At 46.4% G+C, this 20,717-nt stretch overlaps 2 protein-coding genes across 2 annotated transcripts in view; one reads left to right on the forward strand and one right to left on the reverse strand.

Annotated features, from left to right (window-relative positions):
• The window catches only part of setbp1 (SET binding protein 1), a 30,838-nt gene extending 21,331 nt beyond the window's left edge, over window positions 1-9,507 (reverse strand). The window contains exons 1-2 of the mRNA XM_040196630.2: window positions 8,609-9,507; window positions 2,771-3,357 (exon numbers count right to left, since the gene is read on the reverse strand). Coding sequence (XP_040052564.2) covers window positions 2,771-3,199 — 429 coding nt within the window. The 5' untranslated portion in view covers window positions 3,200-3,357; window positions 8,609-9,507. The remainder of the gene's footprint in view (window positions 1-2,770; window positions 3,358-8,608) is intronic.
• Window positions 9,508-15,614: 6,107 nt separating this feature from the next.
• cdk7 (cyclin-dependent kinase 7) lies at window positions 15,615-20,578 on the forward strand. Its single transcript, XM_040196656.2, has 12 exons — window positions 15,615-15,962; window positions 16,184-16,243; window positions 16,340-16,373; window positions 16,472-16,539; window positions 16,657-16,725; window positions 17,887-17,997; window positions 18,086-18,204; window positions 18,462-18,561; window positions 18,664-18,750; window positions 18,838-18,987; window positions 19,437-19,575; window positions 20,257-20,578. The coding sequence occupies exons 1-12, from the start codon at window positions 15,897-15,899 to the stop codon at window positions 20,283-20,285; spliced, it is 1,032 nt and encodes a 343-aa protein (XP_040052590.2). The 5' UTR covers window positions 15,615-15,896; the 3' UTR covers window positions 20,286-20,578.
• The last annotated feature ends 139 nt before the right edge of the window (window positions 20,579-20,717 follow it).

Genomic DNA, 20,717 nt, shown 5'->3' on the forward strand with positions numbered 1-20,717 from the left:
AGCAGGTTGATAAGGGACACTTAGTAGTTCACATAAGGAGAGGAATGAATTGAGATTTAGATTCGGAGGGCCCTCTGTGCTACATACATTTCACAGTCAACATTTGGACGTCCACATGAAGGACAAAGGGTAAATAAAGTGCACTAAACATGGCGTGTTTAAATGTACATTCCTACAGTAGACAAGCACCAATTCCACCTTGTTTCTGCTGAATACGTCTGTGAACATTTACACAACCTCCATCTGCATCCCTGTTTCCTGTAGTGTTATTACTGTCTTTGATGGAAAAAGCCAGTTCAGCTTCACGCGGGACAGAAGTTACAAACGAGAAGCAGCTAATTGTTAAAAAGACAAAATGCCCTTTTCTGTGTCTTTATCTGCACCATTCTGCGTGTTTGGCTACTCCGCCCGTCTCTCCCCTTCTCTGTCTATTAGAGTCAAATCTCCGTCTTAATGGACATCTATTGTATGCTACCTCTCCCCCTTTCTCTGTTCACCACACTACCACACGCACGTACACACTCCCTCGGAGGGGGCCCCTTAACCAGGCTCTCCATATGCCTGACCCCCCCCCCTCCCCCTTCCTCCTCCTCCTCCTCCTCTTTCCACAACCCCCTTCTCCTCTCCCCATCTCCTGCTCACACTCTGGCTTATGCTCTGTTGCTGCTGCTGCTGCTGCTGCCCCGTGCTGCCATCTGCTACCAGACAACAGAGGGTGAGAGACGGAGCAAGAGGGAGAAAAGAGTGGTGAAAAAGAGGGAGTGAAAAGAGGGAAGACGTGAGGGGAAAAAAGACTGAGGGGAAAAGCGGAGAAAGAGGGACAGATAAAAGATAAAGAGGGAAAGAGTAGATGTGAACACAATACAGCAGAGAGCAGGGAGGCTGTCCATCTGCTCCCCCTCTCGCCTCCCCTCCCCTTCTGACACACAGCCTCACACACACCACAAAGAGAGTATTTAACCTCGACGCACACACGTACACACATGTGAGAGCGACGCAGGGAGACAGAGAGCAGCCCGGCCTCCCTCTTTAACCCGTTTCTCTCCAGTGAGCCTGCCTGTGTTACACCCTTGGGTTGGCAGGTGATGGGTGGATGGAGGGAAAAGGACGTATGGGGGATGGAGGGGGATGGATGTGGGGGGGCGTGATTGAGGGGCAGAGTGTAGGGAATGAGGGGTTGAAACCGATCTGAATCAACACCAACACATCCCCCAACTCCCCCCCACACCCCGAAGCTCAATAGAGACCAGCTTGCTGCCCCTGTCACTATGACAACCTCTGTCAATCATACAGTAGCAGTAGGTCTCCAAATGGGGACTGATGGCGGATTAGCAATGGCTGCCCAAATAGAGGAGGTTCAACTCACTCAGTGCGCTCGTGGATTTAACATTTTTAATGGTAACCACGCCGTTGCATGCTTTATTTACAGAAAGATGACAGCATACTCATAACCTACTCTGTGGTGAGAAGACACATCCTGCAGACAACAAGCTAAAACTGTGGATGAAGTCAAAATCTTCCTATATGACAAAGCAACATACCTCATGCTTCTTTGCAAGCAGGTTGACTATACATTTGAATCACCACATATAATGTGTCAGATTTGGTTGTTAAGATTTCCACCATGTGGAGCAGCAGTTTACAACCCTTTTCGGCTTACTAAGTAATGAATTTCCTCACCCTTTTTGTTTTTACCAATTCAGTCATTTGAACCTTTGCATTTGAGTCCAACAACAAGAACAAAGAACAAAAACGATCCCGTAGTTTATGAAATCGTTGAGTAGTTTTTTTTTCACCTCTCTTCTTAATTATCTTGTGACCAGAGAAGATTAAGATAAATCTTTCAATTTCTTTTTATTGGTTTCCAATACTGTGTCCGGCTGGCTTCATGATGCGCCAGGCAGTGAAACTGAGAAGCTTCTAATTGGCTGATGACTGTATTTTCTGTATTTTCAGATCTTTGCTGATGGTGATTGTTTTTTTGAAATAAGAACACCTCACAGTCCTGTCGCGTTGCATGACCACTCTTGCAAGCGGACATAGACCAGATATACAGTACATCTGACTGCGCCTTTACCTTGGGAGCCACATGAATTTGAGTTAAAACCACAACAGAACAAAACGCGTCCAAGCATCATGCTGACACGATCCCGCCGGGACATCACTGCCTTTTAGAGGCCTGTCGGGTTTGGACACACACACACACACACACGCACACACACCACTGTGTAGGTCAACACACACTCCAAACACTAGAATCCCCCAAGGACATTTACGTACACAGTGTCACACACACGGTACATCAGTGTGGTGTGTAGTGTGTAATGTAAGGTGTGATGGAGGAGGGGGATGAAGGGGGCACGACCCACAAGAGCTGATTTCAGGAGAGGAGAGGAAAGGTCTCTGTGCATATGACCACAAATGGAGAGAGCAGACACCAGCTGTCACTTGCTTATGTCAGCCCTATTCTGAGCTCTTATGAGTGTGAGAGTGCGTGTTGTGTGTGTGTGTGTGTGTGTGTGTGTGTGTGTGTGTGTGTGTGTGTGTGTGTGTGTGTGCGTGTGTCACTATGTGATCTCAGGTAGCCACAACTGGTTTCAATTACGCAGCAAACTTTGACCTTGTGTAACCAAGCAAGGAAACAAGCTATTGAGAGAGAGGGAGAGAGGGAGAGAGGGAGAGGGAGGGAGGGAGAGAGGGAGCGCAGCAGAGAGGCGGCGGTCAATTCAAAGATGTTGAGAGTTTTTCAAAGGGGCAATGCTTGACTTACCCTTTTTCGGGGGGGTCCTTTTTCATCGTCTTTCTGGCCCCGCCCTGCTCCGCCTCCTGTTCGTCCCGGCCGCCCCCCTTTGCCCTCTCCGACTGGAGGTCTGATGGTCATCCTGATTTCAGGTGGACAAATGTAGTTCTCAAGGTTCTTGGGGGGCTTCTTGGTGCGCTTGGTGGTCTGAATCTTCAGCTTTAGACTTCCTTCCTGGAAACTTGCTTCCTTGATAGAGAACTCCTGTTCCTCCAGAAGCCCCTCCCCCTGTTCTTCCGGGCCCTCCCCTTCGCTTGTGGCACCGTTAATCACGTCATCGCTGCGCGCCAAACCGATGGCCACTGCTCCTTCCTGCGCCCCTTCATTCGGCCCCACCCTGCCGCCCTGTAACTCCGCCTCTTTGGGTCGGGCCAAGCCAACCAGATCCCGTGGCTCCATCCACGCTTCTGCCAGTGCCAGTCAGGATTGGGGAAGCTGTGGCAGCTAGCCGATGGGAAGACAGAGGACAGCAGTCGGTTGGGCGGGTTGCTTGTTGTGAGTCAGCTACTGGGGTCTGGTTGGGTGTCCCACCGGAACACAACGAAGCCAGGGACAGTCTGCAGAGAAGCAGGTGAATGATACGATTAGGAAAAGAAGGACGACTCAGACAAAGTCCTGTCATCCACGCAGCTTCCATGCCGGCGCTGCCGCAACCTCAGCAGCTGCCTGTCACGTATTTGGAAAAACACACAAGCTCACCCCAGAGCTATGGGGGAACGCTGTAGCGCTCTTATTTGCATTTTCTACCTTGAATAAACTCCCTCCCTTTCGGATCTGAAGCCCAGTGCAGCAGACACCAGAGTGATCAGTGCAAAATAAATTTCTCTTCCCTGCTCTTACAGCGGGCTGAATGAGCCCGCGGACACAAGACAAGAAAAAATATAAGGAGCTGACTTCTGTTTTCTTTCCTTTTCACCAGAGAAGGAGGGAGGGAGTCCCACATGGGGAGAAGGAAAGGCAGCAGAGAAAGGCGGAGGAATCTAAATTCTTTCCCCAGATGTGGTTTACGAGCTGGTCTGGAAAAACCTGAATCTGAACTGTTTTACACGTGCATGCAGCGGCATTGATACACGCATGCATTAAAACCGCACGTGCACATTAATACACAAACACATGACAGGGTTGCAGAGTGCGCTTATGCACTGCTGCTATTTCTGTGGTAACCGTTTTTTTTTACCAGGATTCTGGTTTTCCGTTTTGGATCATCGCACATGCCAGCGCAGATATATTTTACATACTCACGGTGCATCAGCACACACACACACACACACACATGTGTGTATTTAAGCAGGCTTACTAACACACGGGCATATAAACAGAAAGCAACCAAAACAAACACTGGACTACACTTCTCACTGTAGCTCCAGGGAATCCCATCAGTCAATATGACATGAAGCATGACTGAGCTGGAAGTGGGGAATGCCGTCTCCCACACTGAGGCCGACCGCCACCATTCACACTGACGTGAACCCCGACTAGACCACCACCCGCGCACATTACTCAACTAAAAGCTTACTGCAGACTTACAATGTTTACGAACCTGAGAGCACGAAGGATTTACACTATATACCGAGAATTACCCGACTCCTACACATTCTGGAGGAAGACGCATGTGTGCGTATGTGTGTTTTCTGTGTGCGCACTCTTGTACCAGCCCCCGCTACTGTACTAACAGCTGATCCCCATCATAATACCCAACGGGCCGCACAGCACATGCTCACAGTCCATCCATCTAGCTACGCCCGCGTATCCCTTAAGAGGGTCCCAGCTGACACTGGGCAAGAGGTGAGGTACGGGACAGGTCGCCAGTCACAAGGCACAAATAACCAAAACCTACAGGGGAAGGAACTAGAACTAAACTCAGGTTTAAACCCAGATGCTTCTCGTGGTGAGGAAAAAGCCCTAAATACTGCAGCCCCGTGCTAACAGTGTGATGGAATAATCATAATCCACAGCGGTATTCAGTGAAAGTCTGCACGTAAACAGTGTCCAACCCTGAGGTCAAACTCAATGGTTAGTCATTTTTCTTTTGCATTTGCTAGATTAAGTAAAAATGAAAAGGCTTGTTTCTACTAAACCCTCTCTTTAGCCATACAGCTTTTCCATCTGAAACCACAGCGTTTCAAAGCTGACTCATAAGTGGTATTGATGTAGGTTCGGGTAACCCCATGGCGGTTAAGAATGAAAAGGATTTAAAGGACCATACAGTGGTTCTGCATGTTTAATCTTGTGAACTCATACGTCACGTACATACCTCTATCCTGCCAGTCATTTCCCAAAACAAATGGTGCTTTTTCAGATTGTCTAAACTTAACTGTAAGTCATTCATTTTCATTCATTAAGTGCAGTTGCAAAATTAACTTAATTCACAATCATTTTCTACCAAAAAGTTTTAAAATCCTGCTTAAAAACAAAACAGTGAGATACATCGACCTGGCACACTGACACATAAATAGATGAGGCTGCCCAGATAGCTCTCATCCCCCATTAGGACCAATAGAAACCTCTCGCTGCCAGAAAATCAAAAAAGTGATGTGGTCTGTACGCAACTGAATGGGCTTTGACAAACCACCACTGTGGTCCCTCAGTAACATTTCAGTATCTGTAAGTGTTTCAGGGATGAAAAACAGATAAAGAGACCGGACTTGATGGTACATGACAATGTGCCTCCCAGTCCCTAATGTCACTTTAGTGACTCGCTCTCATGGCATGTGTGAAAGCCACCCTGTCTGTCATATGACGGAGGACAATGACAGGAAAAAGAGACAGCTGCCAACCACAATATCACACACACACATCCAATAGGAACCACTCCACTTTGTGTTGGTGCTCTTAAAACTCAGTGTCACCCTCACAAATATAAGCCAGTTTGACAACAAAATGGTGTCACACATTATTACACTCTTCATTCTGGGCCATTACAGTATAAACCACTTAGCTGGGTCATATTCCTCCTCCCTGGCCGCCGCTCGCTGCCCGATGCTGTGGTAGTTCTCTGTTACTGGCAGACAGGCAGGGAGTTTATGTAAGTCTGACCCCTCCTCGGGCCTCCCTGGCCTGGCCTGAGCCTCACTGTCTCCTCTCTCTCTTACACACACACACACACACACACACACACACACACGCACACACCCCGACTAGCCTCACACAGCAGGGTGATTGTGAGAGGCCAGACTCGCTGCATAAATAGCTTTATTATGTTCTAAAAACTACCAGCGCTAACCAGCTTCCCTCTCAAAAAAAGCATCAAAAGGTCATCGGCTGTGCCGCATGCGAGAGACCGCGGGACGCTCCTCCTCTACGTTACCTTGCCCTTTGAAAACAATTATGACAAAGCGTCAATAATGGAATACGGGTGGGACAAAAGCATGGACGGTACATGATGCAGACCAAAACGGGACGACGGAGTCCGCGTGAGCGAGAAGCAGAGGGAGAGGGAGATGGCAGCAGAAACACAACCTTTTAAGGCTGCATACCCAGCAGCCCAGCGCCTGAGGTGGACTCAAAAATAGCTCGCACACACTAGCAGACAGATGCGCACGCACACACATTTAAACACCCAAAAGCACACCGAGCGCCCGTGTGATTGCACAAGGTGAAGAGTCTCTCTTGCTCTTTTCCTTCCCTTTGATGTGAGCGTGCGGTGAAGGCTCTGCCGTCCCTGCCTCTAGATGTGTATCTCAAAGGGATGATGAACATTGCCGCTCTGCCATTTTCATTTTTCGGTTTAACTCGTTTTTCTCGCGTCTATTCCAGCCCTCTTGTGAAGGGGCAATCGCGTAAAGCAACGTTTCTAGAAGGGTCCAATCTGTGGTTTCGGGGACGTATCAAAAGGAAGCGCCAAGGCCTGCTAATGCTTCCAAATCCACTGGGCGCAGGCATGACTTTTCAAACTGGAAGAAGCGGAGAGCGGAGAGCGGTGAGCGAAGCCATTATTTCACCCTGTCCACATCAAAGAGCGTAAAAAAAAAAAAATGAACCCTAGGAAGTTTAAAACCTGAATTAAAACCGCTTTCCCAGCGTCGGCTGGCACAAGCATGTGTTCAGCTGTGGGGCAGCTAGAGGGACAATCATAAAGGACCATGTGTGGGACAGCCGTGATAGAGAACGCCACTGTGCACACGCCCCTCCGCATGAGCCATGTGCCAGGTAGCACTAAAACCATCCGCAGGAGCAGATGAATGTTAAACCATTTTAACTGCAGCAGAAGCCACAAAATGGCTGTCAGCAAAAAACACCTCCCCTTCTCCCCAACTGTCTTCCTCCTTCCCTTCACCCCCCCTCCCCAAACCTCTGTTCTCCCCCCCTCCTCTCCGTGCTACCTCTTCCCTCCACCTACCTCTCCCTCCCTCCCTCTTTCTGTGTACTCTGCCAAGAGGAGCTCCAGTGCCGGTATTCTGCAAAGGAAGCCTGCCAACAGTAAGATTTGTCCTTGGATCCCGTTCACACCCCCCCCCCCTTCTTCTTCTCTGTGATCCTACCTCGACCCAAGGTAATCGACTTAGATGGGGATCCACCGTATCGATTTCTCAAGCGTTCATTTTAAAGATGGCACGGTCATCTCAGTACCTGATGTTGGGTTTAATAGTCTGCTTAATTCTTTCACGCCACAAAAACGTTCCACCCGTTAAAGAGACACGATCGACGGGTCTGTCCGAGAGTGAGTGGCCTCCATCGTCGACCCCTCAACCCTTCACACTCCTCTAATCGCCTCTCCGGTACTCTTTTCACACCGTCACTCCCTGATGGTTTTTCCCACACTTTCCCTCACTCAGCTGGACTTGACCATTTACCTGCTGCTGCTGTGGTGGCGGCTGAGGATCTTTGGGGGCTGCTGATAACGGCGGCGTGCCGTCATTCACTCTTTCCCCTCCTATCATCTGTTTCCACACAGCCAAAGCATGACCAAAATGTCCGACCCCTACGCGAAAGTGATTAGCGATTGATAAATGAAAACCACAGTGGAGGAGCGCTGGCTTCCATCAAGCCCACGTCGTGCAATTTGCATGTACGCTGGAATCTCTGTACTCATGCTACAGTGGCACGCGTGGACTTTGTCCTACAGATGGCAAACGCAAACTCAAATGAAATGCAAAGTGAGGAAGGATGCAGAGTACATGCTTCACGCAGCAACTTCCACGGCACTGGGCACCATCCAGTCGTCCCTCTCCAGCGTCTACAACTCCACCGGAACAAGTACATCCGTTCCCAAGCCCAAATATTTCAAATATGCAACAGGATACATATATGACGTGGCTCTTGACGGGCCGAAGAGGAGGAGAACAACCATCATGCTCTCTGCACAGACTGTGTGATCCTATGTGATGAAGATGCAGGAGGATAACATCTGAACTGGGTGTTAACAGCAGCGGAGGAGCTGGTCCTCCATCGGCGTGTAGTGGACACTTCACCCTGTTGACCTAAATAGCTGTTTTATCTTATTGCCGTCTAATGACCAGGCTGTTACACAGCGTGCACGCAGGGCTGAGCGGCACACGCACTGTTTTGGACGGTCTGCGTCTGCGTGCGCGTGGTGCGCGTTGAGTATGCGCAGGCGTGCGCGTCTATGGTCAGGAATTTGTTGGCATGTAACTACAAGCAATTCCACATGTTTCGCGTCAATTCGGGGATAACTAAGGGCAGAGGCAGGGCGCGCTATTTAAAATGCACACTTCAGGTTCAGAAAAAAATACATAAACCGAGCATGAAACGCAGACACACATCAGCCGCGAGCGTTTGCAAAGACATGGAGACATGTGTAGGTGTATGCAGGTGTGGAATGTGGCGAGTCAACCGGGGACTACTTACCCATTTCTAGTGTTGTTGTCACGCACTCGGCTCTTACGCGTAAATAATTGATCAAGATCATTTACAATCCACTGAGACGCATTTTACACACGCGACGGATGGGATGACAGCCTCCCGGGGAGCTGTCAACCGGCGCCCGGAATGAAATGTAGGTAAATATTTTCTGACAGAAAACCCCGAGGAAAATGGCGTCAACGGCGCTTAGGAACGGGGAGGAGGGGGGGGGGGGTCAAAAATAGGATTTTGCAGCCGATCTGATGACAGGAGAAAGGTCGACACGCAGGAGGAGAAGGGGGGAGATCCAATCGGAATCTTGGCGCTTGTGTCCAGTTCGCTCGCGGGAGAAAAAAAAGGTGTTCGGAGCGGGGCGCGCGGACGGACGGGCGCGTGCGGTCGGGACGCGGCGGTGCGCAGCGCGTCTCCCGGCGCTTTCTGCAGGATCGCGACTCACTCGGGGGGGAGCTGCACCGCGCCGAGGTCCCTGGCAGAATCTGCTACTCGCTTGGTAGGAGGGGAGGGAGGGGGGAGTAAGCAGGACTCTTACTGCAGTCAAAACAAGCCCGCATCCGACTACAAGCCCAAATCCAGCGGGAAAAAAAACGTCAGCGGCCGGACCGCGCTTTCATCCGCCAGCACGGGACACTGGAGGGGCCGAGGCACGAGGCGGTGGTTTGGGTCGTTTTACCCTCGCCGGTTGCATCGGATCCGGGTTCTCTCTCTCTCTCTCTCTCTCTCTCTCTCGCTCGCTCGCTCTCTCGTTCCTTCTTTTCCGATCGGTGAGTGCCAGGTCCCGGAGCGTGGTGTCTGGTAGTGATCTCACCCAGCAGACTGATCGCTCAGTGGCAGAGGCACAGCAGAGGAGAGAGGAAAGGAGAGGAGAGGAGAGGAGAGGAGGAGCGACATCGCCTCCAGCTGGCCACGGAGACGCTCGGCGCGTCTCCCTTTGCAACCTTCCACTAATTCCCATGGCCTTCTCCTGTGGGGCTCTCAGTGCAAAGGGTGAAAGCAACATCTGGCGAAAGGCCTGCCGCTTTGACTCAGTCATTGCTGGAAGGGCTGAGTGAGGTTTTGCAAAACGAATACTGATACATTCATACCTGTGTGGGCTGCAGAACAAAACCATTTACGGGATAAACATGTATGAATAAATATAAATGCATTGAACAAGGTAAAAGACACACAGTGGATTTCAATTCGTTAAACATAAAAGTCAAAGGGAATATCTAAAGTAATCTCATCGTAATGTGTGGTTCCACTCTCTGGTCTACAATTGACAGCTATGCATGAGTCATTCCTAAACACTTAAAGTTCATCAGATGTTTCATTGTACATGCTCAAGGATGTTTTTGACGTGAAGCATTTTGCAAACCCGTGGGGTAACTTATAAATAAAGTTTATCAGTTCATCACCGCTGCTTTTATATGAAATTCTTTGCCCATGAACTGAAACTTCTCGGATGACTTGAGATGTTGTTATTTGACAGGGGCAGTGGTTCACTGGGACTAAAGTTGCCATAACACACTTTTGCTTCAAAAGAAGACTGGAAGGGCGTGTTAGCGGGGTTGAATGAGCAAATAGCGGTGTGTGTGTGTGTGTGTGTGTGTGTGTGTGTGTGTGTGTGTGTGTGTGTGTGTGCGTGTAGGTGTTGTGTGTTTTGGTGCTTTCCCCTTAATATGTCAAATTACAGCGAGGTGGAAAACCCACACCAACCAAACCTGAACAAGCCACAGTTTTCTCCACTACAGTCAGAAGTTGTGTTCATTATGTGTCTCTTCCCTGTATGGAAAACATCCTTTAACATTAACAAGTAATGCAAATGGAGTCAGATGACCTTTCCCTCTTGGTGCCCCACAGTTACTCGCTGTTACTCATCCCCGGCGTGTGAGTGTGGGTGTGGATTTGCGTGTGCAGGCCCACGTGTAGAGCACTCAGTGGGAGGTATTTCATTAGCCAGGGTGGTATTTGTGATTTTGTCCTCAGTAGCATGTGAACAGCATATTTTGAACTTAAAACGGATTGCAATGCCCTCGGTGGTTTGAGTGTTGTTGCTCTACACTTCCCCTGCTGTGGCACATTGATTGGATTTGTAAGCGTGTAGTGCGCGGGGTATATGTGTCTGCATACTGGAGTCTCTTTCTCATTGGAGTGTTTTCATAAAGGCAACTTATGTATTGCCCGTTTCCTAATTCCTCCACTTATGGGCACTGGGCCAGTGGTGTTTCACTACATGCATGTGTTTGGGTGCATTTCATCTTTGTTGAGGTCCAAATTCAAGATAAACAAATGATGACCATTATTGCTCCCAGCTTTTAAGATAATGGTGTTAAATAGAAGGATGTCTAATGAAGAATAGGGTTTCAAATTCAAAAGGAATATTATGATCACGGTTATCGGGGATTTTAGAGATAAATTAGACTGCACCGGTATGGAATAACAACCATGTGTATGTATGTGTGTCTATTGATTTGGGATGTGTGCAAAAATACAAAAAGACCCCTGAGAGTGAGGGGTCAACAGCTGCTCCCCAACAACCAATCAATTGCAGTGTATCAGTAAACATTACACACACACAGACACACACACACAAGATACAGACTGCACTCTGTTCTTGAATCTGTTGCCATGGATACAAGATACAGGCGGCCAAGAGGGAGCAGTTTTCCAGCTTAAACTGTAAATATTGAATTATTATGAAGAAAAAAGAGACAGCAGAGCAGGGTAACGTTCCTGTCTGAATGATCTACATTTCTAGATAATCCTTTCATCTGTATTCGCTGCTACAGGGAATCTGTTGCATCATTTATGGTCATCAATTTTAACATAAAAAGATCAATCTGTCTTCTCAATCCAGCCATTTATCTAACTCTCTATTATACGGACGGAGAGCTGGCCCCATTCCTTCATGTCTTCCTGCCTTTTTGTCCTCACTCCCTCCAGTGGGATGCAAAGTAAATGCTTAATACTTAAAAGTGAATATCATTCAAAGCCCTTTCACAAAATGCTGAAGCTTTTATGTGGCAGCAGTTCCTCGGCGGTTTCATAGACGAGGAGAATTGAGAAAAAATTGATTTAACAATTAATGGTTTAGCAAGTGTTTTAAGTGGGGCCACTGGAGATAATGATCTAGAGAGGGAGAAACGAGGTGCTTTGAAGGTGAATGTCAATAATTGCTTGACTGTCTTGTGAATAATAAGAGCAGTGGAGTCAGCGCAGCCTGAATCGTGATAACACGCTGGTATTTATAAGAAACTTGACTGCGCCGGGAGAGACCGCGGACGCAGTCAACTAACCTTGAGCTGACATTGTGAGAAGGAGGGACTCTCATTCAATCCAAGAAGGGGTTTCTCTCAGGGAGTCCACTAATCTCACAGGGCAGCAGAGGGTTCATCAGTGCCGAGAGACCCCTGGGACCGACAGAGGTGATGGGGTTAGCTGAGAGAGAGGGAGAGAGAGTGTGAGTGTGTGTGTGTGTGTGTGTGTGTGTGTGTGTGTGCGTGCGTGCGTGCGTGCGCAGGAGAAAAGGATGTTGCCGTGAGCCACACAGTAAAAGCGTGCAAGGAACAAGCAATTGTGTCTGTGATAGCGTGCCCTTGTGTGTTGCCGATCAGATGTGAGTAACAGTGCACATGTGTGTGTCAGTGAGCGCGTGTGTGTCAAGGGCCATGCTGATAGAGTGAGAAGGTAATGGGACGTGTGACAAGGTTGATTACTGAGGCCTCAGCGATCTGGCTGGGTTAATGAAGTAAACGACTTCTTGGATAACACACTACTCGGGCTATCTGCCGCTCCTGATACACTCCAATGAACCAGAATGGCTTTTATTCTCCCTTATGTATCTACCTGCTGTTTGAATGAATCCTGGAACACATATTTTCTTCTATTTATGTCTCCAATTTTATTTTCCTCCTGCTCACCATCAATGATCATGAACCAAAGAACAAAATGAAGCAAGAAAAGGCGGTTATCCGCAACATACAGCGACCCATTAAAACAGCCGCTCAGCACACATTGTACAGTCTCTCTAAAGGACTAAAGTGGCCAATTGCTGTTTGCACATGCATTCATACTTCCACATACATCACTACATACACACACACACACACACGCAAACAAAGGGAGAAACAAAGTTATTGGAGGACTTTGTTCCTCACTTGGGGCTGAAAAGGGGATTCTTCTAATGAGAGCGGTAACGACATCTGAGAGGAAATGCAGACCAGAACAAAACAACAACGCAGATGGGAGCTGAGACAACAACAAAGACAGCCCTAAATGCAGTTGACTGCGGGCTCCCTGCTGGCTGCGTCTATGTGAAGAGATGACACTGCGCCCATCCCCCTGCTACTTATGGGGACATTATCATAACGCTGTCCCCGTATGAGCCCAGCGATCAAGTGGCCTCATCTTGAAGTCCCCCACAAGCCTGTGTACGCTGGTGCCGAAGGGAGACAATAGGGGGGAAAAAAACTAAATTTATTACCTAATATTTATTCAAACTGACAGTTCCGGCGTCTAACAATGCAGCCCGGGCCTGACAACACCAATTTGATCATTCTGTGCGTTGGTTGTAAACAAAAAGCAGCGAGGAAGATAACGGTCGTCCTTCTGTTTGTCCTTCTGCTTATGTATTGTCCCGCCAGTAAAGACATCTGCAAAGAATAAACTAGAAAGAGCAAAGTGATTAATGTTGTGCACTGTGAGTAGTTGCCGTCAGGAACTTGAGACATTTTGGGTTCAATCCTGTCTTTAATGCTTTACTAAGGAGAAAACAGGCGTCGCATTCGTATACACGCTGCACCGAATAAATAGTTCTCAGAAACAGATATTGTTTGTCACGACTCGTGTAGAGCTTCACACCTCAAACATCCACCCTGTGACATCCTGTTGTGTTATAACTGTGCATGTGGTCAGATACAGCTGCATTGGTGTTGGTGTGTGTTCATGTGGGCCTATGTGAGAGAGTCAGAAACAGAAACAAAAAGGGAAAACTCCCTTGATGAAAGAACACGGCCACTTCCCCCAAGATTCTGTGAGAAACACAGAGACAGAGACTTCAGAGACAGCAGGTGTGTGATACGGGTCGCTGCGATAACGCTGAATCACTTTTTTACCTACACCGTCAGTTACTGTATTGAAATTCCTTTGTAACCTTTCCGATATATTGAACTAACAAAAGGGCAAATAATATGACAAAAATGTCCAATGGATTAATGTGACCAGCCAGGCAGAAAGAGGAGGTTAATGTACAATAAGCCACATTCTCAAATCTAAATCTTATTACATGTGCTTTGGGCCAACTGAAGCTTTCTGCATTGTGATGTGGTATGCATGGCGGAAGCGGTGGATTAAACAACTCTTGCACTTGTCGGCGTGTGTGTGTGTGTGTGTGTGTGTGTGACAGAACTAGTGTTAGATAGGGTCATGCAAAGAGGCAAATTAACAACAAGGGACAAACAAGGTCTCCGCTTTACACTCTCAAAAAAAAACTGGCCAAATTGCACCGGCTATACAATCGTACAGTGTTGAATTAAGTAGCCACATACCGCAAGCACACACAAACACACAAAAGACACCTGGCCTGAAATTCTTATTTACTGTACGTTGAGTGAACACTGTCCCATCAGAAGCTGCCTCGGAGCAGCAGGATGTGGTGGTGCGACACGTCCTCGCTCAACAACACCCACTTCCTATGAGTTTGATAAACAGCCCTGTGGTTTCATTCTCCTCCTGCCCGTCAAACAGAGGTAGGCCTAAACACGCACACACACACACACACACACACACACACACCAGCTCAACAGCATCACCATCTGCTAATGTGACACACATAACCAGAGTGAGTTATTGAGCGTAATGTTACCCATGCTAGCATGAGATTTACTGTGCAAAAACTGTGTAAACGCCTGCAGAATCACTTATGCCTCAATAACTCAGCCGCCACTCTCCGGGTCCACAGCCTCAGCGAGAGACTGAGAGGGATGAGGACAAGAATGCCCTCAAATCGTAAGAAGAATTAGGGGAGGAGATCAAGATGTCACATTTGTTATAGAGCGAATGATGTAAGTTGGTCTGAGTTATGTCCGCCACTGGACAGTTATCTCCCAAATAGAGCCGGCTGCGCGTCCCTAAAGGTTGATGATACAATGCCAGTAAAGATTTAGATTGCTGCTGAAGTCTCCTCTCAATTCTGCATGGTTGCATGTGGCACATACGGTCCTGTCAGTCACATCTGGGAGCTGTCAGCATACAAATGTGCAGGCACGGGCTGAGGAAAGACAGAATTAGGCCTGCTGATCCTTCACACTCCTCTTGTCAAACTTCAACCTAACATGAAAATTGAAGTCAGTGAGAGCAAGAAAGGGTTCATGTGGGTTTGTGTGTGCGTGTTTGAGGCAGGGAGGGTCAAAGGAGGGGAGCCGTACCTAATCCTGTGGGATGTGAGGGTATCTATGTGTATGGAGATAGGATGCAGAGATGTGTTCAGCGGTGCATGGATCACAAAACCTTCCTAACTGACAGAAGAAACTCTCAAGAGACCAATGCCAAACTGGTATCTGCTAAAAAAAAAAAAATAAGACAGGCAAACTGTCTGGAACGTAACATACGCATCATATTTGAAATGTTACAGATACGATTTCAGGTGGCATCTTTTTTTTTGTGATTTCATTAATTAGGGAATCATATGAAGTTCACAAGGATTTTAAATATGCATATTTTTAGTGACTGTAGTAATAACCGTGAAAAAATAACTTTTGTATGCAACTTTATATAATATAAATTTGCTACATAAGTTTGCCAAATTGTTAGTAGTTTGACAGCAGATCATATCTGAAATGAGATTATAAGAAGGAACATATTTTAATATTATCTTTACATTATTATTTAAATTCCTTTTTATATCTGTATTGTTTGTTCCACTCACAGTAGTGCATACAACTGAAAAGGGCAGCAGGGAGAAGAAATTAACTTAATTACTATTAATGACTGATTATTATTTCATTTGTTATTTGTAGTACCAGTGTAGTGTGTTAATACCAATAATGTTCATGAGGTGAATACATGTAATAATAAGTATAAAGTAAAACAAATATAGCATAGCCCCCACAACATAAATAGTTATAAAGAGCGTATTCCTCTAAATGAAACATAAGTATATTTTGTGTTCTCGGTGTGTAATTGAACCGGCAGGTGGCGCTGTTGCTCAACACAAAACCTCCTTTAACCCGGAAAAAGAAGCTGCGGACCTTTAACTGGGCAGGAAGCGTCCTCATGTTACTGACAGTTACTCGCCATGGCGCTCGAAGCAAAATCAAGAAACAAACGATACGAGAAACTGGATTTCCTCGGAGAGGGTCAGGTAGGAAGAGCCCACGGTTGGTCATTTCCCCCCTAATGTCTGTCGTTAGGAGGGGCTCTGAATGGCTGTGCGGAAAGCATGCTAGCTTAGCTAACATGCTTTAGCATTAGCCGGTTGCTAATGTCAACAAAGACTCGCTGCTTCGTGCCGTCGTGCTGACAGCGGCAGCGCTCATGAGACTATAAACCCGTTTTCATCTCTTTCTGCTTCTCTTTCTGCAGTTCGCCACGGTGTACAAAGCCAGGGACAAAACCAATGACACCATAGTTGCCATTAAAAAGGTGAACTAACTAAATGGGCTTTAACTGACACACCTGTTAGCATTTTGAGTGCTATGACGCTAAACACCAAGGTGTTGTCTTTTGTTGTCCTGGCAGATTAAGGTTGGCCACAGGACTGAGGCTAAAGATGGTAATTAAAATGCTGACTGATCATAAGCACACATTTAATGTTTTCACCGCAGAGTGCAGTTCATGCCAACCAGCCAATCAATGCTTGATTATCAATAGGTATTAACAGGACTGCTCTCCGAGAGATCAAACTACTGCAGGAGCTGCATCATCCAAATATCATCGGGGTGGGTAGACATTCATTATGTGAGATTTGTTGTATCTTCTTAAAAATATGTAAATGTTGCTTGTGTAGGAAAACGATAATGAGGTATTCACTAGTATGTCATCTTCTGTGTTCTTAGCTCCTCGATGCCTTTGGACACAAATCTAACATCAGCCTGGTGTTTGATTTCATGGAAACGGACCTGGAGGTGGGACGTCTTCTTCATTTTAAGGCATCTCTGTCAAGACACAAACTGGAATAATGTATAATGTATATGTTATGCCGACCTTTAAGCAATTGACAAAATTGTAATTTCCTTTTACTTCAAGGATTATTTACAGAGTTCCTGGTCTAAGTAATAAATTACAATTTTGCTAAAATAAATATTTAAATTAAGCCTGAAGTTGCCTGACACACAAAGGAAGGGTCCCAGTCTGTTGACACAGGGAGTCACATAGTTTATTAATTTAAGGCTGGGATGGGTACTTTATACACAGCCTCTATGCGGAGAGTTTACAACATGCATTCATGTTCGGAAAATAACTAAGTTGCATTTCTTTGGTGGGCCACCAGATGGAAATTGTTACCTCTTCCTTAATTGAGATCACGATAGAGCAAGCTGGGTTTCTTCAGTGATTTTCTTCCCCCACAAATAATCTGTTTTGATGTTCAGCTTTCAATCTGAATTGCCTAGCTGGCCAAGTAATGAGCAAATAGATGAAGAACTAGTAATTGGGAGGTGTAAGGTCAGACGACATACAGAGCAGCACTACAATTATGAGCAGGATGACGAAGGTAGTGTGCTCCCGTTTGACCATTAAGGAATTCTCTGAGGTCACTAAGGCTTTTATCCCCCCCCCCTCTAGTTTGTTTTAGCATATGCGGCTCCAGATGGGGGCCCACCACTGATATATCAGGCTCTACTAGAGCGTTGCAAAACAAGATAAAAACGGTTTAAAAAAATCAATAACACTCCACTTGGCCTCCCGGTGAGTGGATGCCATTAGTGTCTGAGAGGCAGCAGACAGACGTGAGGATGAAATATGATGCTCATCTTATTACTGGTGCTGGAAGTCTAATTCTTTTCCCACAAGCTTCCATTTAGCTTCAGATGTTCAATGCTTTTCTTACCAGTGGGGTTAAGAAGCAGGGGTCGGTGATTGTGTGGCTGGAGGAACAATAGAGATTCTTGGTGAGAGTTTGAATCTCGAATGTGCTGTTTAGCTTCACTGCAACTGTGTTCAGTTGTCTCTTCTCTCATCCCCTCTGGTTGGAGTAATCAGATGTTTAATGTGTGGCCCCGACTAATGGATGGACATTGATAGTTTCCAGATACGCAACTTTACTTAAGGCTCTTTGTTTTGTTCAGGTGATCATCAAAGACACCAGCCTAGTTCTGACTCCATCCAACATCAAAGCCTACATCCTAATGACCCTGCAGGGATTGGAGTATATGCACCAACACTGGGTCCTGCACAGGGTAAGAGCACTTATACTCCTACCACACACACACACACCGACTCTCACTCACACTCATTGATGTACATTTTCCTGCTCTGTATGTACAGGATCTGAAGCCCAACAATCTGCTGTTAGATGGCAGCGGAGTGTTGAAGTTGGCTGATTTTGGTCTGGCCAAAGCATTTGGCAGCCCCAACAGAGTCTACACACATCAAGTTGTTACCAGGTCTGTGCTTTTTGTCCTTCTCGTTGTGTTGATAATAGAGGAACAACCATTTTAATTTATTTAGGGGGGGTTGCGTGCAATTGGGGGATCTTGCATTGTCCCTGTATCCCGGAGGGTCCTGACATAAAATGTTCAGGAACCCCCCCTATAAGGTATCACAGGTATATCAACAGGATCTTCTCTCTGGAGGAGTAGTAGACTGAATGCCTGTTTTCTACATTCTACAAAGTAACTCCCTGTTTATTGATCCTTTCTAGGTGGTACCGCTCCCCTGAGCTCCTGTTTGGTGCCAGGATGTACGGTGTGGGTGTCGACATGTGGGCGGTGGGATGCATCTTGGCCGAGTTACTCCTTCGGGTGCACAAACCTCCCTTCAAAGATATCAGAGGATGTGATCAGTCATGAAGCCGGCTGTTTTTGGTTCCGTGCTCATGTCTCTGTGTGTGTCATTCGTTGTAGATACCATTCCTCGCTGGAGACTCTGATCTTGACCAGCTGACGAAGATCTTTGAGGCTCTCGGGACGCCTACAGAAGAGACGTGGCTGGTGGGTATTTTTTCCCAGAGAAAGATGTTTTGTCTTTTCTCACAAGTGAAGTCCCTTGTGCTACTTGTTTTTCCCATCTGTCTGCAGGGAATGAGTAGTCTACCGGATTATGTGTCCTTCAAAATATTTCCTGGCACACCGCTGGAACATATATTTACTGCAGCTGGAGACGACTTGCTAGAGCTGCTGCAGAGCCTGTTCACCTTTAACCCCTTGACGAGGACCACAGCGACACAAGTAATTCACCACTAAAGCACAGCGGATTTTGTCAAAGTTACGTGATAGGAACAATGTGCTCTGGCTAATTGTGTGCAGGTACTGAAGACTGCAAGTATAAAATAAACATTTTACATTTTTAGCTTGAGAGATGTTTTGCAAGAAAATCAAAGGTTATACATGTCAGTTAAAACCAATACACTAATGGTGAGTTTGGCCAACATGTTTTGGACACATATACAGATTTATTTCACAATTACAAGCATTGTTATTAAGCATAACACAACATATTGTTTTTCATGTCATGGGAAAGGTTCATTTGTATTCTTATGTATTGGTATTTTTTCCTTCTCCGTCCAAGATAAAGCTCTTGTAAATACTTGCCGTATACTTTTGTATACAGAAATGTATAAGGACTCATTGCGCACCAGCAGGTGATCCCCTTATTACTGTTGTCTGTTGTGCTCCAGGCTCTGAAGATGCGGTACTTCAGTAATCGACCCGGTCCCACTCTTGGCCCACAACTCCCCCGACCCAACTGTTCAGCCGAGGCCCTGAGGGAGAAGGAAACGATCGGGCTCAAGAGGAAAATCGAGGGCCTGGAGACAAGTAATGAACACATTTTAGCCCAGTTGCTATATGAACCTCGTAATCCATGAAGTACCAGCTGGGCCAAACAAAGCCAGTCCATATTATTCTGGTTAAACTGTTTAAGTTTGGGTTTAAACAGTGTCTGCCACAAAATGTTGGGGCCAAATTTTAAAAGAGCTGCACGTTTTAGAACATCCCACTCAGACCAAACTTTCATGAAGTATGTTGTTGGATTTTAGTCTGGTGAACTGATCCTCACAATGTCCACTATGGTCTGAAATCTAGAACAGCACTTGATTGAACCCAGCAATTCAAAGGGTGTTGGCTGCTCATTTAACTGCAGTTACAAGTTCAGAAGGTAGCAAATGAGGACACACACACTCACACGTGCATACAGTTTAGTGGATTGTGGTATGTATGTTTTACTGTAGGAGGACTTTGGTGTTTTTGGGAGGTTCAAAGCTTCTCCAGCTCCTGTGGTTTGGGAAATATGTGGGTTGCCTGTGTACGATGCTGTGTGCTACAATTTATTACAGAGCGAATACTAAATACTTCAAGTGGATGGAAACTTTAGATGTTTGTAGATTTGTCATTAAAGGCTTCTTCCAGTTGCTGTGTTTATTTAAACTACATCGCTGTCTTTTTTTTTTTTTTTTAATCCATTTTTTTTCTTTTAACAAATCTTTTTATTTGTTTCAGCTGTTATGAAGAAGAAGCTCATCTTCTGATGCGTCCTCAAAAATCGGATGATCATCTTCACACCATTCTGGGGCTCCGCTTCCTGCATTGCTCAGGATCGTCCAGCGCAGAGACAAAAGGCTCCGATGTGTTTGACTTTAGGACATTTTAGAGGTAGAAGTTTGTCCCGCGGTGCTGCTGTCCGTTGCAGCCCGTCGAATGATGTACAACAGAGGTCAATAGCGTCTGGTCCTCCTTCATTGTAACAATGATGCATAAGCTCTGGGAGCCTGTTGTAATATGTATATTTATGTGACTGGAAAAAAAAAGAACCACCAAACAAGCACGCCTGATTTATTTTGTGTATATTCAAATGGTACAAATGCTTAAATGGGATTTTCACTGATCTGACTACCTTTGCTCTCCATCAAACTACGTTGGAATATGATTCCTTAGAATAATTCATACTCGGCAAAAGCAAG

Source organism: Gasterosteus aculeatus, chromosome 13 (genome assembly GCF_964276395.1).
Source record: "Gasterosteus aculeatus chromosome 13, fGasAcu3.hap1.1, whole genome shotgun sequence".
NCBI classification, from domain to species: domain Eukaryota; kingdom Metazoa; phylum Chordata; class Actinopteri; order Perciformes; family Gasterosteidae; genus Gasterosteus; species Gasterosteus aculeatus.